The sequence below is a fragment of the Pygoscelis adeliae genome, unplaced genomic scaffold (assembly GCF_000699105.1).
Source record: "Pygoscelis adeliae isolate BGI_AS28 unplaced genomic scaffold, ASM69910v1 Scaffold45, whole genome shotgun sequence".
Classification (NCBI taxonomy): Eukaryota; Metazoa; Chordata; class Aves; order Sphenisciformes; family Spheniscidae; genus Pygoscelis; species Pygoscelis adeliae.
The window spans coordinates 6,980,455-6,994,475 of NW_008825114.1; the positions used below are offsets into that span (position 1 = coordinate 6,980,455).

A 14,021-nucleotide genomic window follows, 5' to 3' on the forward strand; every position below is an offset into this window, starting at 1 on the left:
GGCACGCTAGGGAGGACCCCACGCCAGAGCAGGTGGATACCCAAAGGAGGCTGTGGCCCCGTGGGAAGCCTGCACCGGAGCAGGCTCCTGACAGGACCTGTGGACCCGTGGAGAGAGAGGAGCCCACACTGGAGCAAGTTTGCCGGCAGGATTTGTGACCCTGTGGGGGACTCACACTGGAGCAGTCTGTTCCTGAAGGACTGCACCCCGTGGAAGGGACCCCACACTGGAGCAGGGGAAGAGTGTGATGAGTCCTCCCCCTGAGGAGGAAGGAGTGGCAGAGACAATGTGTGATGAACTGATCGCAACCCCCATTCCCCATCCCCCTGTGCTGCTTAGGGTGGAGGAGGTAGAGAATTTGGGAGTGAAGTTGAGCCTGGGAAGAAAGGAGGGGTGGGGGGAAGGTGTTTTAAGATTTGATTTTATTTCTCATTACCCTATTCTGATTTGATTGGTAATAAATTAAACTAATTTCCCCAAGTCAAGTCTGTTTTGCCCGTGATTGGTATGTGGTGAGTGATCTCCCTGTCCTTATCTCGACCCACGAGCCTTTTGTTACATATTTCTCCCCCTGTTCAGTTGAGGACAGGGAGTCATTGAGCGGCTTGGTGGGCACCTGGCATCTAGCCAGGGTCAACCCACCACACCCTGCAAGTAGCTAATAGTGGTATGTATCTTGCCCTTGAGAATGAAACAAAAGATTAAGGAAGGAGAAATGGAAGGGAAAACTAGAAACAGGTGATAGTGACAAAGACAAAAGACTTTATTAATATCCAACTTCTGATTTTTTTCCTTGATAAAGCACAGAAGAAATCCATATCAAAGGGAAGAATGCCTATCTTTTCAAACATGCTGCATGTGGTATGTATACAATCTTTTGCAAGTTAAATAAATTAAAATCAATGGGTGTATTCCTATGAATAACAGATGCAGGACTGGACACATCATTAGATCATGAAATTTATCTTTATATCAATGCTAATATAAGGGAACCTGTTTTACCTTCAGATGCCCCTGATGTAACAAAAAATACATAGCAAATAATTCTCTGTAATTTTACTGTTAAGAGTACAATCCCATTAGCTCCAGTGAAGAAACTCAACTTCTGGCAATGTAAGTGCTACATGATGTTGAAGAAAGAATTATTTTATTGCCAAGACGGGAGTGTAATAAAGTAATGATTATAAAAATATCTAAAAGATATTTTTGGTATTATGACTTTTACAAGTCACAACTTTCTTACCTTGAACTTTCTTGAAAACTCTTGTACTCATAAACTTTAAAAATCTGTCTGCATAAAAACTTGGTCGGTGAACAGAAACAGTGTCCTACAAGATTGAAAAAGGTCTCAGTCACATTTTCCATAAGTAAATCACAAGTAAATTGACAAGAAACAAGCTGGACACCTCAGGTAAACTACGTCATACATTTCAGGCATACTCAAAACAAGTGAATCCTAACAAGTTTTTCCTTTATAAAGGTTAATTCTTCAAGAACTTTTCTACTTCATTAATGAAATTATGAATTATGAATTATACAGCCATATTCTGCAAAATCTTCCTAGCATTTGAAATTTTTTTTTTCACATTATGTACATTTTTGAGTTACAGATTCATCAATGTCCTGCTAAGTGGCCATTGTCTTGTGAAAATTAAAAGGACAAGCTGATAATTTTCATTGCTTTTTGAAAGGTCAACAAATAAAATCAGAGCATGCATTGGAAAATGGACCTAAAAGATTTCAGCAACAGCCCAAACCTGTGATGATGGTAGACACTACACCACATGGTGATGGGTAGATTACAAATACACCGGAGCTAGCTTCTTTCTGGTCAACATAAGTCAAAGTTCCATTAGCTAAAACATCAGCAGATAAAAAAAATAATAAAAGTTACTTACCCCATCATAAACAAGAGCTTTCCAAGAATGTTCCAGCTTCTTCATTAACCTAAGCATATAAAAAAAATCAGAACTGCTTTATAAAATTTCCACATTTATAAGTAATTTCAGAATAGCTTATTCAATAAAAACTTGAAATTCAACTTACCTGTAAGACTGGAGAATATCAATAATACCCATAAATAGAAGCAGCTTTTCTCCTTTATGGCTTTTAGCTGGAATACCTCCCATACTGAGAGAAACAACAAAAATGTAGTTAGATTATCTTTTAAGACATCTCTGATGATCAGTTAGCAGGTGAACTGTACCCACTTGCAAACCCAAAGAAACAGGCACAACATTAAAGCTAGATGCCACAGTGCAAAGGCAGTCAAATGTGAGTCACTTAGCATACAACTGATTTTATATAGCAAACCTAAAGTATCTGGGATCCAGTGGTAAATATCCATTATAAACAAAGAGTATTTTAGGATAACTTTTAGATAGAATTGGAAATATTTAGATGATCTGAAAAATGGAAAAAATGTATACATCAGTTTATTACTAAGGAAAATAATTTTGCCTAGCTGAAGGAGAATTTTGTCACTTTATTGATGACATGTAACAAAACTGTAGAGAGCCTGCACATTACTCCAAGTATGAAAAGGTTGTTTAGTATAGTTTTCACTAAAAATTAAGTATGTTCTTTTCCAAAATTTCTTTACAGACAGATTACTGACAGAAAAAGTAACAGTATCAAGCTGAGAAGCCTGACTGCCTGGATCTCCACTTGATTCAGAGTATTTACTCAGCTATGACCTTAAAGAACAAGGTGCTCATCCCTAAGACCCTCTCTTCCTACTCCACCACCTAGAGAAAAGGGTCCATTGTTTTTAGAACCAGAAACTGAAATCCAATTTTCAGTTTGTCAGCTTCTGTGGCATTGATGGACCCACTACAAAACGAGAAGAAAAAGAGACTGAAGATGCAATACATGCAATACCTCCAAATCTTTTTTAACAGTTTGAGAAACAAATAATACACACCTGAGAACAGCTACCAAAGACATAGCTGAGAGTATATTCCACATTCTGCCACTAAAGCACAGCAGTCCCTTCCCCCAACAAAACAGGGCTACCATCTACTCAATCTTTTTTTTTTTTTTTGGGGGGGGGGGGGCAGGAGGGGGGAAGTTTTATTATTATTCTAGGCACAAAGGAAACCATATTAGAACAAGTGGAGTTTAAATTACTGTAAAACCCCGTTACCGTAAACTCCACCTCAATTAACTGGTCAGACATTCAGAAGCATTAAATGGTTTACACAACTATATTCTGTCAGCTTTTCCTGGAAACTATGACTGTAAATCCAATCCAGTACAAGCAGCAGTTACTGCTGCTGGGTGTCCATTCTCATCCTCATGCTTGTATGGCCTTACAATGAACCACAGCAGCAGACTGACCTAGGGGTCTTTTTTGTAAGACCTAGGCTTATTTTCATCCACCTCACTGAGGTTTGCCACACTACCAGTTAAGTCAATACGAGAGAGGAGATAGTGCAAGGGGCCAAGGAAGCACTCAACTGCTGCAGCAGGCTTTCAGCAGCGGTACTGCACCGGTCAGGATCTGGGCAGCACTACATTAACTCGTGATGTGGGAGCCCAGGGTGGGTTTCCATACATAATAACCACAGGGACTTTCTTGGATGACCTATATAATCAGCTTTGGCTTTTAGTTAAAAAACACAAACCAAAACCAAGCCCCAACACCCCCCAAAACTGCCAGTGCAACACCTCTGCCACCATACAAGAGCATTCACCATCTTCTGCGTGAATGTGAGAAATGCTGTAAAAACTGAGTGAAATTCAGCTCTGTTTAATTTATATTCTAGAGCTCTGAACATCTGGAAACTCTCTATAAATGCTAAATGTTCTAATTCTCCCATTTGTTTGCTGTAGGTTTAAGCACATGTTTTTATACCGTTAGTCGTATTTACCTAGACAGCTCCCTTGAGAACCAGGAGAAGAGTAAATCCTTAATTTGAAATTAAACCCTCATTATAAGGAAGGACCGATTATACAGAATGAGAATGGTGAACATAATGCTCTCACTAGCACTGAATGTATTTCAAAGGAAACAACAGAATAACTATCGTCTATATACTTAAATTTCTACTGCAGTTTTTGCTAGAGAACAGCAGTTCTTAACCTCGGGAAATATCACACATAGATATGACTGCACTTCAGTGGTTGATGATACAGTTCTACGTATTCAGTATATTACTTTGAAATGAAAATAACCACTGTAGGAATATCCATTTCAATGTTAATAAATAGTTTTTGCTTATGGCTCATCAGGCTGCTTCCAGTTAAAATTAGATTATGCCTGGGACTCTTGTAATAGCTGTCTCATAACATCTCTTGTGCATTCATAAGTCACTCTGAACTAACCGAATTTGCTATCGTGTATTTAAAGATGATCAATCTACTAATCAATGTTTTAATTTCCTGCTCTGCAGCAAATTCTGATGGTCCAGCTTTTGGGAAGAAAAAAAAAAAAAGGCTTAATCTTTCAATTCCTGAAATGCAGTGTACTCTTGAATGTTTTGCCTCTTAATACCAAGTGGCACAGACTGAAGAAACAGAATGTGCAACTTTTAATAGTAACCTTAAGAGTAGGTTATGGCACATACGTGTTTGTTGTCTCTGTCGTGAGGGAGTCCCCCGACTTCCCAGGGCCCTGTATAGACTCCATGGCTGTGGAATAGAGAACTTTCTGCCCTCCGGGACGTTTTGCATCCGATGCGCTCTGGGAACTCTCTCCCTCTTTTTCCTTCATGTTACTGTTCAGTATGTGGATGCCCAGTAGCAGACTGTAATCCATGATCTTAAAACTTTCTAGAACCTATCAACAAAGAAATGGCTGTACTGAAACAAAAGACGACTACATACAATATGAATTACACAGCAGCATTTTGAAAACCTAAGTAAAAACAGGCCTTCAAAGCATAAGTTTCTATTAAGAAAATGTGTGAAATTGCAATGAAACAAAAATCTTTTACTGCCCCACATAAGTCAAAGTGCTAGTTATCTAATTAGCTCAATGCTCTTGTTACAAGTGGAAAGAAAGATGCATAGCTGAAATGTAACCCAACGTTATTTTATAGCCAAGGAAGCTATGTCCAGTCAGCATCTTTTTTATTTATAGCAAATAATCAGTTAATAGTTCCGCCATATACTTATGAACTTCAGACATTTTTAAAGTCACCTCTAATGCATATTCCAGACTTCACTGAGCATTTTTGCCTAGACTACACCCTACCTCCCCTCCACCTCCTATTTATAACCGAGAAAGCATTCTTGGAGAACTTTCAAATGTAAAAAAAAGCATTTGCTACCACCCTCTCATTAAAAGCTGATGGGATTTGGGTACAAAAATCATGCATCTCTCTTTATTAGGCTAAATAGGGTCTATCTAAACTGCAAAGGCAGCTTTATTTCTGAAGCATGACTTAACCAACCAGCTTTCTCTTCTAGCTCTACCAACCATTTTTGCCTCTGTCAGTAGGCGAGTTCCCTTTCTTCTTTCCTGCACATGTACTGTCATAAGTTTCTAGTCAGTAACATCATTATCAAGTCTGGCATACTGCCAATAAAAGGAAATACAGTTCAAGTCAATTTGCTAACGTGAAGTAAAACAAGCTATGATCACATCTAGTAATATAACCAAACTGTTAGCAGACAGCAACTCTGTTAAATATCTTACATAACAGCAGTGCTAAGTGGAGAGAGAAAAACCAGTAGCAACCAGGAAGGATATGCTGTGCCACTCACCTCTCCTTTACCTCATGCAGCTCAGCAATGATTCATGACACATTTTGGTACACAATGCCCTAAGATAAAGGTGTAATTTTTGGAACGGAAGCAAGAGGCAATAGTACATCTTTTTATGTGAACAAGAACAACGTGATTTTGCAGAGATGACAAATAAAGAGCAGTAACTTCAGGTATGTCTTTTTGATGAAGACTATCAAAGTATAAATATTTTTACACAAAACACTGAGATAGCTTCTGAACTCTAAGACACATTTTGCAAATCTAAAATGAGATTTGTTGGCCATCAACAGGAAAGGTCTAGAGGTCTGCGAAATTGTAGGAGGAGGAAATTAATACATCCCCAGAGATAATTTTAACTCCAATGTCCAAGTATATAGGCAAAGAGGTAGGAAAGCTCTGTTCCACTCCATCTGTATTTCTTATGTACTCATTATATTAAGAAGAAGCCAAATGTACAATACAGCTGAATTCTTTTCAATCTCTGGCATTTATATTCCATGAGAAACATGGTGTCTTAATTTTAGCACCATTGTAAGCATTTAAAGTGAAGAAACAAAGCATAACACCCTGTAATCTAAGTGTAGAAAGGCGTAGCCTCATTCAGATTTCCAGACACAAAGGAGGAGTTTAGAAGACATGGTAGATTGATCTTGCTCAGAGTAATCTTGCACAGAGGTGGGTTAGTTCAAATGCAACAAGAAAAAGGCTGCTAAGGTATGGCCCTGAGTACTCCACAGCATCCTCTGATGACAGAACTCACACAGGGTTTCAGGACACAACAAAAAAGCATATTCTAAATTACCATACATCTTGAAACAAGATAATGAAATTTTATTGTGCATTGTGTGGGAATGCTGGTGGCTAATAACTTCCTGTTTTACCATCAAGGATTGCAAAAACAGCGCAGCTGACAGGTACAAAGGCACAGACAGTTGGTGCCAAATAAGTTCTAGGATTTTCTTTACTGCTTGCTTATTGCTACCTTTCACTCAGACTTTCTCAAAAAGAAATTACTATAGAATGTATTCATTAAAAATATGTAATCAGTGGATGTTTGGCGCCAAATACAAGTAGATTCTGGGTAGGCTGAAAAAAAATATAATACAATTCATCCTCTATAAAAATACTTACCTTAGTAGTACAGTCAGCAGCACTGTTTATGCAGATTACAGCAGCTAGTCAGGCTTGGAAAAAGGATTGCCACTTTTATTTTACAGTTATAAACATAACTGCTGACAGCTCTGCCTTCAACCTATTCTTTACCACCTTTTGAATTAGATTACATTAGACACATTATGATTTAACTGCACTAATTACATAACCTACGTCCAGGATTGGATGTAGCCTCATGGAAGGCTGTGGTACAATGTGCTGCTGCTTCTTCCGCAGGGACCTTTTACGGGATAAAATTAATCTTTCTGACTGCATCAATTCACCACTGTCACTTAAACCCATACTACTTGTACTATACAATGGACTAAAAATCTCTTTGACTATTTATAACTTTGTTCTAGGATTACTGAAAAACATCATAAAAACAAGTAGCTATTTTGTTATTCCAGTTCATTATGAAATTGAAACACCTGCACATCCAATGGATTAACTGCAGTACACATTTTTACAAACAGCAGGTAGCGTATGAACTCTAGCCCTTGTCCCCCGGGCACCCTATTCATGGTCCTACTCAGAGGCAAGATTGTCCAGTCTACAAAGTGTCTTCAGGATATCGTAATATGATCTGTCCCTCTGTCTGCCTACTGGTTCGATATACAGTTCTGATTACCTCCTCTTAGAAATCTGATAACCAAAACAGCCACTCCTAATGCAAATACACATCTTTTGACCAGATCTAAGCATGTTTTACTTGCCCGTTTGTTTCTAAGAAAATTCTGAGAAATTCTAAGAAATAATTAACGAGAATAACAAGGAAGAATCTCAAACTTCATCATACAACAAAAACTTACTTCATGTCAAACTCTTCAGTCTGTATTACGGAAGAAGTTTTACTTCAGTCAGTGGGATTTCCAGCTGAATATATCTGCAGGGTTCTCACATATGTATCATCATTAATATTTAAAATATTAATTCATTATTATTTTTAAATGTGTAAGTAACGTTTTGCACAGACAGTTGTACAAATTAATCTGGTTCGCCAAGGAAAAGTTACAGAATGCAGTACATCAAGCTATTTCTGAACATGCAGAATCCTATGAGAACACAAAAAGGCATAAGCCTTTTCCTGGGTTGAGGGCTGCTTGCAAGTAGCTTTGATGATTTTAGATGGAACTGCTTTTGAGAAGCAGCAGCAAGTTTTTGCTACAAAGGTACCAAAATGAGATCCTAATCTAATGAAAAACCACTCAAAACAAATCACAGTATTAAAAGAGCTATAGTCATAGCAAAATGAGTCTCCTGTAAAACACCTGATGTCATCCATGTGAGATCACCAGAAATTGTCATTAACCCCCAGAAATACAACCCTTAAAGTGAGAGAAATTCAATCTTTACTCATGTAACCACTCTGAAATGCACCTTGCTAGCAAAATGGCACTGGAAAATTTCAGCAAGAATATTCTTATTTGTTAGTACACCGCATGATTAAGTGCTGTATTTGATAATGACAAGTAAATGTTCAGTTCATTAACTTGACATTAAATTGTTCATCTCATTTGTATTTATAGATGTGTTATTTCACTAGCTACACAGATTCTGTCAACATGATGTTGTCACTTGGTCACCAAGCGCTGCTTGAAAGGCTGGCTTTAGCTGCTCTGACAACTTCCAGATGGCTAGTGTCGCTCATCCCGTTCTAGCCTTAAGTGCTACTTCGCTTTCATAGCACATAAAAACCCCAGTGAAATGGCATCACAAAATACATTGTTTCGGAACATGGAAAAATAACTCCCTGAATCAGATTTTCTTTTCTCTGAGCTAATCAGATGTTAAAGCATTCTGTAAATCATCCTAGACATGGTTACACTCAATTATCTCAGCCAGTGACTAATAGAGCAAAGCAAGTATTTCTGCCATGGAAATGTCATTTTTATTTTAGATGCAGCCAGCCCAAGCTGTGTACTGTCTGACAGAGAAATCAGCATTCACATTGCTAACCAGGCAAAACAACTCAAGTCAGCAGGTGATTTTCATAAAAGACCCACGGAAAACACTACTCAAAAAAATATAATTTCACAAGCTTATGAAATGCAAAAACTAAAAGGATAACCATGCAAGCTAGCACTTCCTCTCATACAAACATTTTGGAAAAGGAACATAGGAACTAACATAACAGAAAGAAGACCGATTTTACACCAAATCAATACTTACTTTCCAACATAAGGAGATATATAAAAATCCCACAAAATAAAGGACTATCTTGCAAAATAAGCATTTCTTAGAAACAAGTGCGCAAATGTCAAATGTCTAGTGATGGTTCTGGTTTAGAAACAATCTATCCCAAGAAAATAAATCACCAACCCACCAAAGCCTATGTGGAGTCACTTCCCATTTCAACAGAATTCTTGAAACATATGGTTAACTAACACTCCTAAAATTACAATCTGGTTTCTGATTTTCAAAGTAGAAGTAAAGAGAAATAGGGAATTTCAATTGATACTACAGGAGTGATAATATATAGAGATACAAGAGATCTGCAGTATCAGTCCATGCTCATTTTCCTCAAACTACCATTTCTGACAAAGCGGCCCTTCATCTAAGATCAGCACATTCTCCACCTCCATGCCATGCCACCTATTATTTCTGCCCCATGCTGCAGTTCAACACTCCTTCAAGTTGTGTCAACACTACTGTTTGTAAGGACACTGAAGGGTCACTGAAATTATTTGGGTTAAAGAATAATCTGCGTAGACCCTTTGAGGTAGAAAAAAGACAGGAAAACCAACAACCCCTCCCACGACTAAGGGTTTTGAAAAATCCAGTGAATAAATTTGATCATACAAGGTCTCTGTCACAGTTGCTTCAGCACAAAACAGATATGTGTTCATGCCATAAAGCTTGAGACTTTTGCAGCAACTGGCTAGAACAGCAGTGATGAAAATAATACCCAGACCTGAAATTTATGAGATATAACCCTCTTTGTCTTCAGTTTTGAATTTTCTTGCCTTTGCAGGCTTCTTTGTTAGTCAGGCCATTAATGCCACTTTTAAAAGGTGATCTCCTTAGAAAAGTCCATAGTGTTCTTTGCTAATACAATAAAGGAAAAATGCAGACTCTAAAAAGCCATTCTATTCTCACTAGTAAAAACATCTTGAAATTATTTTGTTGTTCTTAAAAACTGCATGACCACAATTGGATTAATTGTCATTGCCTCTGTAACAGATATTTTGCAATACAGATATCAATATATTGATTGTTCTAATGTTAACTTACAACTGAAAAATGGGTAAGCACATACTTTTGTTTAGAACATTCCTCAACACTTGCAAGAAATTCTTATGAATGTAGAGAGCACCCCTAACGAACTATGCCTTTTGCTTTTCCAGCAACAGGATCATTTCCAACCATTGCTACTGAAAGTCTGAAAAGGAAAAAAACAAAGCAGAAACATTACAGTATCACAGCAAACTAAATAATAATTCTGGTAAAGTGCAACTTTGGAATAAATAGGCTCAATTTCCATTTAAAATTATCAGAAGGCGAATCCCATAATACAGAAAGCTGAATTCTGTTGTTTGGTTTCTAATTCTATTTATAAGTCTTAGCAGCAATGCATTTTGTCCTTCATGTCTTGAAAAATTTTAAGCAATGAGAAAGAAAAAAAAAAACCACCCATGACTCGAACTCCTACTCGGACCACCAGACAAAAAATGGTGTTCACAAACTTTAGTCCTCCAGATGGTGTGGAGATATTAGCTATATACATGACAATACTCCTATGAGGCATCTAATAATTCTCTTACTTTTCTAATGCAAAATTACACTATAAAAATTAAGTGTTCTGCCACAGAAGGAACACCACCCAGTCAATCTTCATCTGTCAGGAAAGGATTTGGTTTCCTCATCTGGAGTAAGACATGCCTTAAGGATAGAGGTGAAGAAGGAAACAGTAAAGATGATTTGAATCCCACTTCTTAGTAATAGTTGTATTTACAGAGAGAAGAAGAAACTTATTTTTCCACCCTCATGAATTTGAAAGACATATCCCCAGCAAGAGATCATAAAAGATGCATACTTTGCCTACTTTTAGGTCATTAGCACTTCAACTGATAGCTCGAAAAATACTCTTCCTATTGAGACAGAAAAATCTAATTACTTACTGCAAGACAAAATTCCCTAGTTTTACAGTGAGTTGCCTTGTCTGTTTGTGTAAAACAACATCTGTTAATGTAGTTTTAAATGTGACAAGTGTCACAGGATCCCTAAGGTCACCAAGTTAACTGAGAAGAACTAGTTTTGAGTTTATAGGGCAGTTCTTAAATATGCTTCATTAAGAAAAAAGGCATCCTTAAGTAACAAATGAAGATCACTAGTGCTTTTATAAACTCTGGTGGAGACTATAAATTCTTGTAAATTCTAGGTGGGGAACAAATCTTAACTTCAGTTTTTAGAATATCATGTCTTTGCAATTTCGCTGGGGAATTTTATCCCAAGTTTCAGCATAAATAAATAATGCTTGATTTGCATAGACAGTTTTTTCATCTCTGGTATTTATATACATGAAAAAGTGTTATGCAAGAGGAGGGAGAAATACTGGGAATTGACCACTGACTAAGAAAAAGAGGTTATCTGAGTGCATACAGATAAACATCTTACTAAGCAGACATTAACAGCAAAGTAAAGAGCAAGAGGAACAGCACTTGGAAAATTTTCTTCCATTTGCCTAGTTAATAGAGCTAACTGCATTTACATGCGCTCCTCCTTTTAGCCCCTTCAAATTTTCTTTTCTCTTGGATTCAGCAGCAGATGGAAAGGGAAAAACACAACCAGGCTATTTTTAATAGAATACCCCAAATTCCTGCATATGACTAGTTGACATTCAAGAACATACTGCACCTGTGTGAGCGTGTGAAGCAAAGATTTACAACTACAGAATCCTGTGATTATTTATTCTCCTGCAATTCATGTTTCTTGTTTAAAGTTATATTAACATGCTTTGCTAGGTAACTGGATGAGAAACAGTTTGTAGAATAATATCTCTGTATAACCATGACACTGTCAGTTTTAAAAGGGACTTCCTTCTTTTTTTTCTTTTAATAAACAGTTACCAGTTCTTCTGTACTTTAAGGGATTATAGGGAAGATACTAAGAGTGTTTTCATAATCAAACCACTGAACCATATTCTAATGAGATGTCCTGGTGTACCTTTCCTACAGTAATGTTTGACATGGACCTCTGTAAAACTCTATCTTCATTTTTAACATGATCAAAAGACAAACTTTGTTACTTGTGTGTTTGGACTATGGATTCCTTGTAACAGAGAACAGGTGTCTTCCCCGTGTCTTCCGCCCAGAACAGAGGAAATTTGTATTTATTAAACTGCTTAATAGCTCCAGTAAAGATCACATAAGTAATAATGGATGCCTAGCTTTACTTCGATTCCGTATCAACTATGAAAAATAAAATACTACTATTAATGCATTTCTAGCCTTTCTCACACAGAGTTGTGCTAATGTTACTTGAACCTAACACCTAATTTAGTGCCATAGCTTATCCTTTGCCCCACATAAGTATTCCTCCACACAGAAAGAATTTTTGCAGGATTAGGTGTTTATAACAAAACATAACAGCAGCTAAGTTTGACATGGAGTTTAATTTTCTGCACCTTTAAGAAAAAAAAAAAAGAAATCCCCAAATGCACTTCAAACTATCTTTAATGTCTTTACTGACTTTGTTTTTACTTAGTACTTGCTTATGTGCTGTAAAGCTTTTAAATCTTGGCCTCATTCATGAGCAGAACAGCTTCTGTTAATATTTATAAGACTAATTTTATTTGGAAATTGGAGAATCTGCTCTATTCTTTAATAATTCATAATTTTATACAGCGATGAGAGTAGCTAACAGCATGATTACTAAAAATAAATCACAGCTATTGAAACTACCTTCCAATACTCTCAGTATTTACCATGATACAAAATACAGGGACATTGGCTTTACAAATTAAAACACTCTGAAGTGAATAAGGCTTCAAAGCAAAGATTTTTAGGAAAGCTATTCAGGCAAATGAAATTATTTATTTTCAGTACCATTTGCCTGTAGTGTGTCCCCTGTCTTCATCCCCCCCGCCCCCAGTAACTGTGATAGTGCCTGCTGGCAAGGATAGGAGAGCTGTAAGACGTCTCAGCAATAGTCTGGAATTTGAAAGCTAGTTCAAATTTTCAATTGTGCACATTGTATGTACGACCAACTCAGGAATAGTACATCTTAACGAACACTGTAATGTTACACTCCTTAGTTTAGCTAAGGTGCAAAAAGTGCAAAATGGTCTGTGAGCAGAGCTTTCAGACCGTGTCACCTTGAGTGTGAACATAACAAGCAGGGGACATAGGAGCTGGAGAATGCTATCAATCTGTACCTGTCCCAAAGTAGACAATCTGAAGTGGCTACTGGAGGCATCAGCCCACAACAGATTGCCACAAGCCACTCAGCTCCGTCCTCTAACCATGTAGATCATGCATCTCCTCATCAGAGCTGCAGGAAGGTGTGACAGACAAGAACTGATACTCCAGCAGTGGTCCACCACTGCTGTACCCGCTACTGCCTTTCTCTGGGGATGGTGCTCTGTGTCAGCTGATGAGGTGTTCTGTGTCAGCTGAGGAGATGTACCAGGAGGTCAGCTCAGCTAAGCAAGGAAGCCACAGCACAGCTTGAATGTGAAAAGGCAGCATACAGGATGGGGGAGTACAGACAGGCTACAAAGGAGGAATTGAGAAACACTGCCTGGGCGTGTAGGGGTGGCAATTATTGTCAAGGAAGCCAAAGCTCAGCTAGAGTTGAGACTTGCAAGGGATGTCAAAGGCACAAAGAAGAGCTTCTACTGCTATATTAGTGGTAAAAGGCTGACCAAAGAAAACATGGGCCCATTGCTGAATGGGGCGGGTGATGCAGTGGCAGCAGACACAGATCACAGCAGGTCCCCCCCGCCACCTTTATCGTCACCAGCAAGTTCTGCCAGGCCCCTGCACTTAATGACGGGGCTTAAGGAAGAGTGAGGCTACCAGCCAAGGATGTTAATATTAAAGAAGCAGGAAGAAAAAATTTGCTTACTGATTCTGATTGCAAATATGAACAATGAAAATATAATCCAAATTTAAGCAACACAGAAGATAATTTCTTAGCCCTGAAATATTGGCAAG

General features: G+C 37.8%; 1 protein-coding gene across 2 annotated transcripts in view; it reads right to left on the reverse strand.

The window, feature by feature from the left end:
• Positions 1 to 14,021, reverse strand: part of PIP5K1B (phosphatidylinositol-4-phosphate 5-kinase, type I, beta) — an 84,031-nt gene that overhangs the window by 33,739 nt on the left and 36,271 nt on the right. For both annotated transcript variants that reach the window (XM_009328076.1, XM_009328077.1), the window contains exons 7-10: positions 4,569 to 4,780; positions 2,047 to 2,130; positions 1,899 to 1,947; positions 1,244 to 1,328 (exon numbers count right to left, since the gene is read on the reverse strand). In XM_009328076.1, coding sequence (XP_009326351.1) covers positions 1,244 to 1,328; positions 1,899 to 1,947; positions 2,047 to 2,130; positions 4,569 to 4,780 — 430 coding nt within the window. The remainder of the gene's footprint in view (positions 1 to 1,243; positions 1,329 to 1,898; positions 1,948 to 2,046; positions 2,131 to 4,568; positions 4,781 to 14,021) is intronic.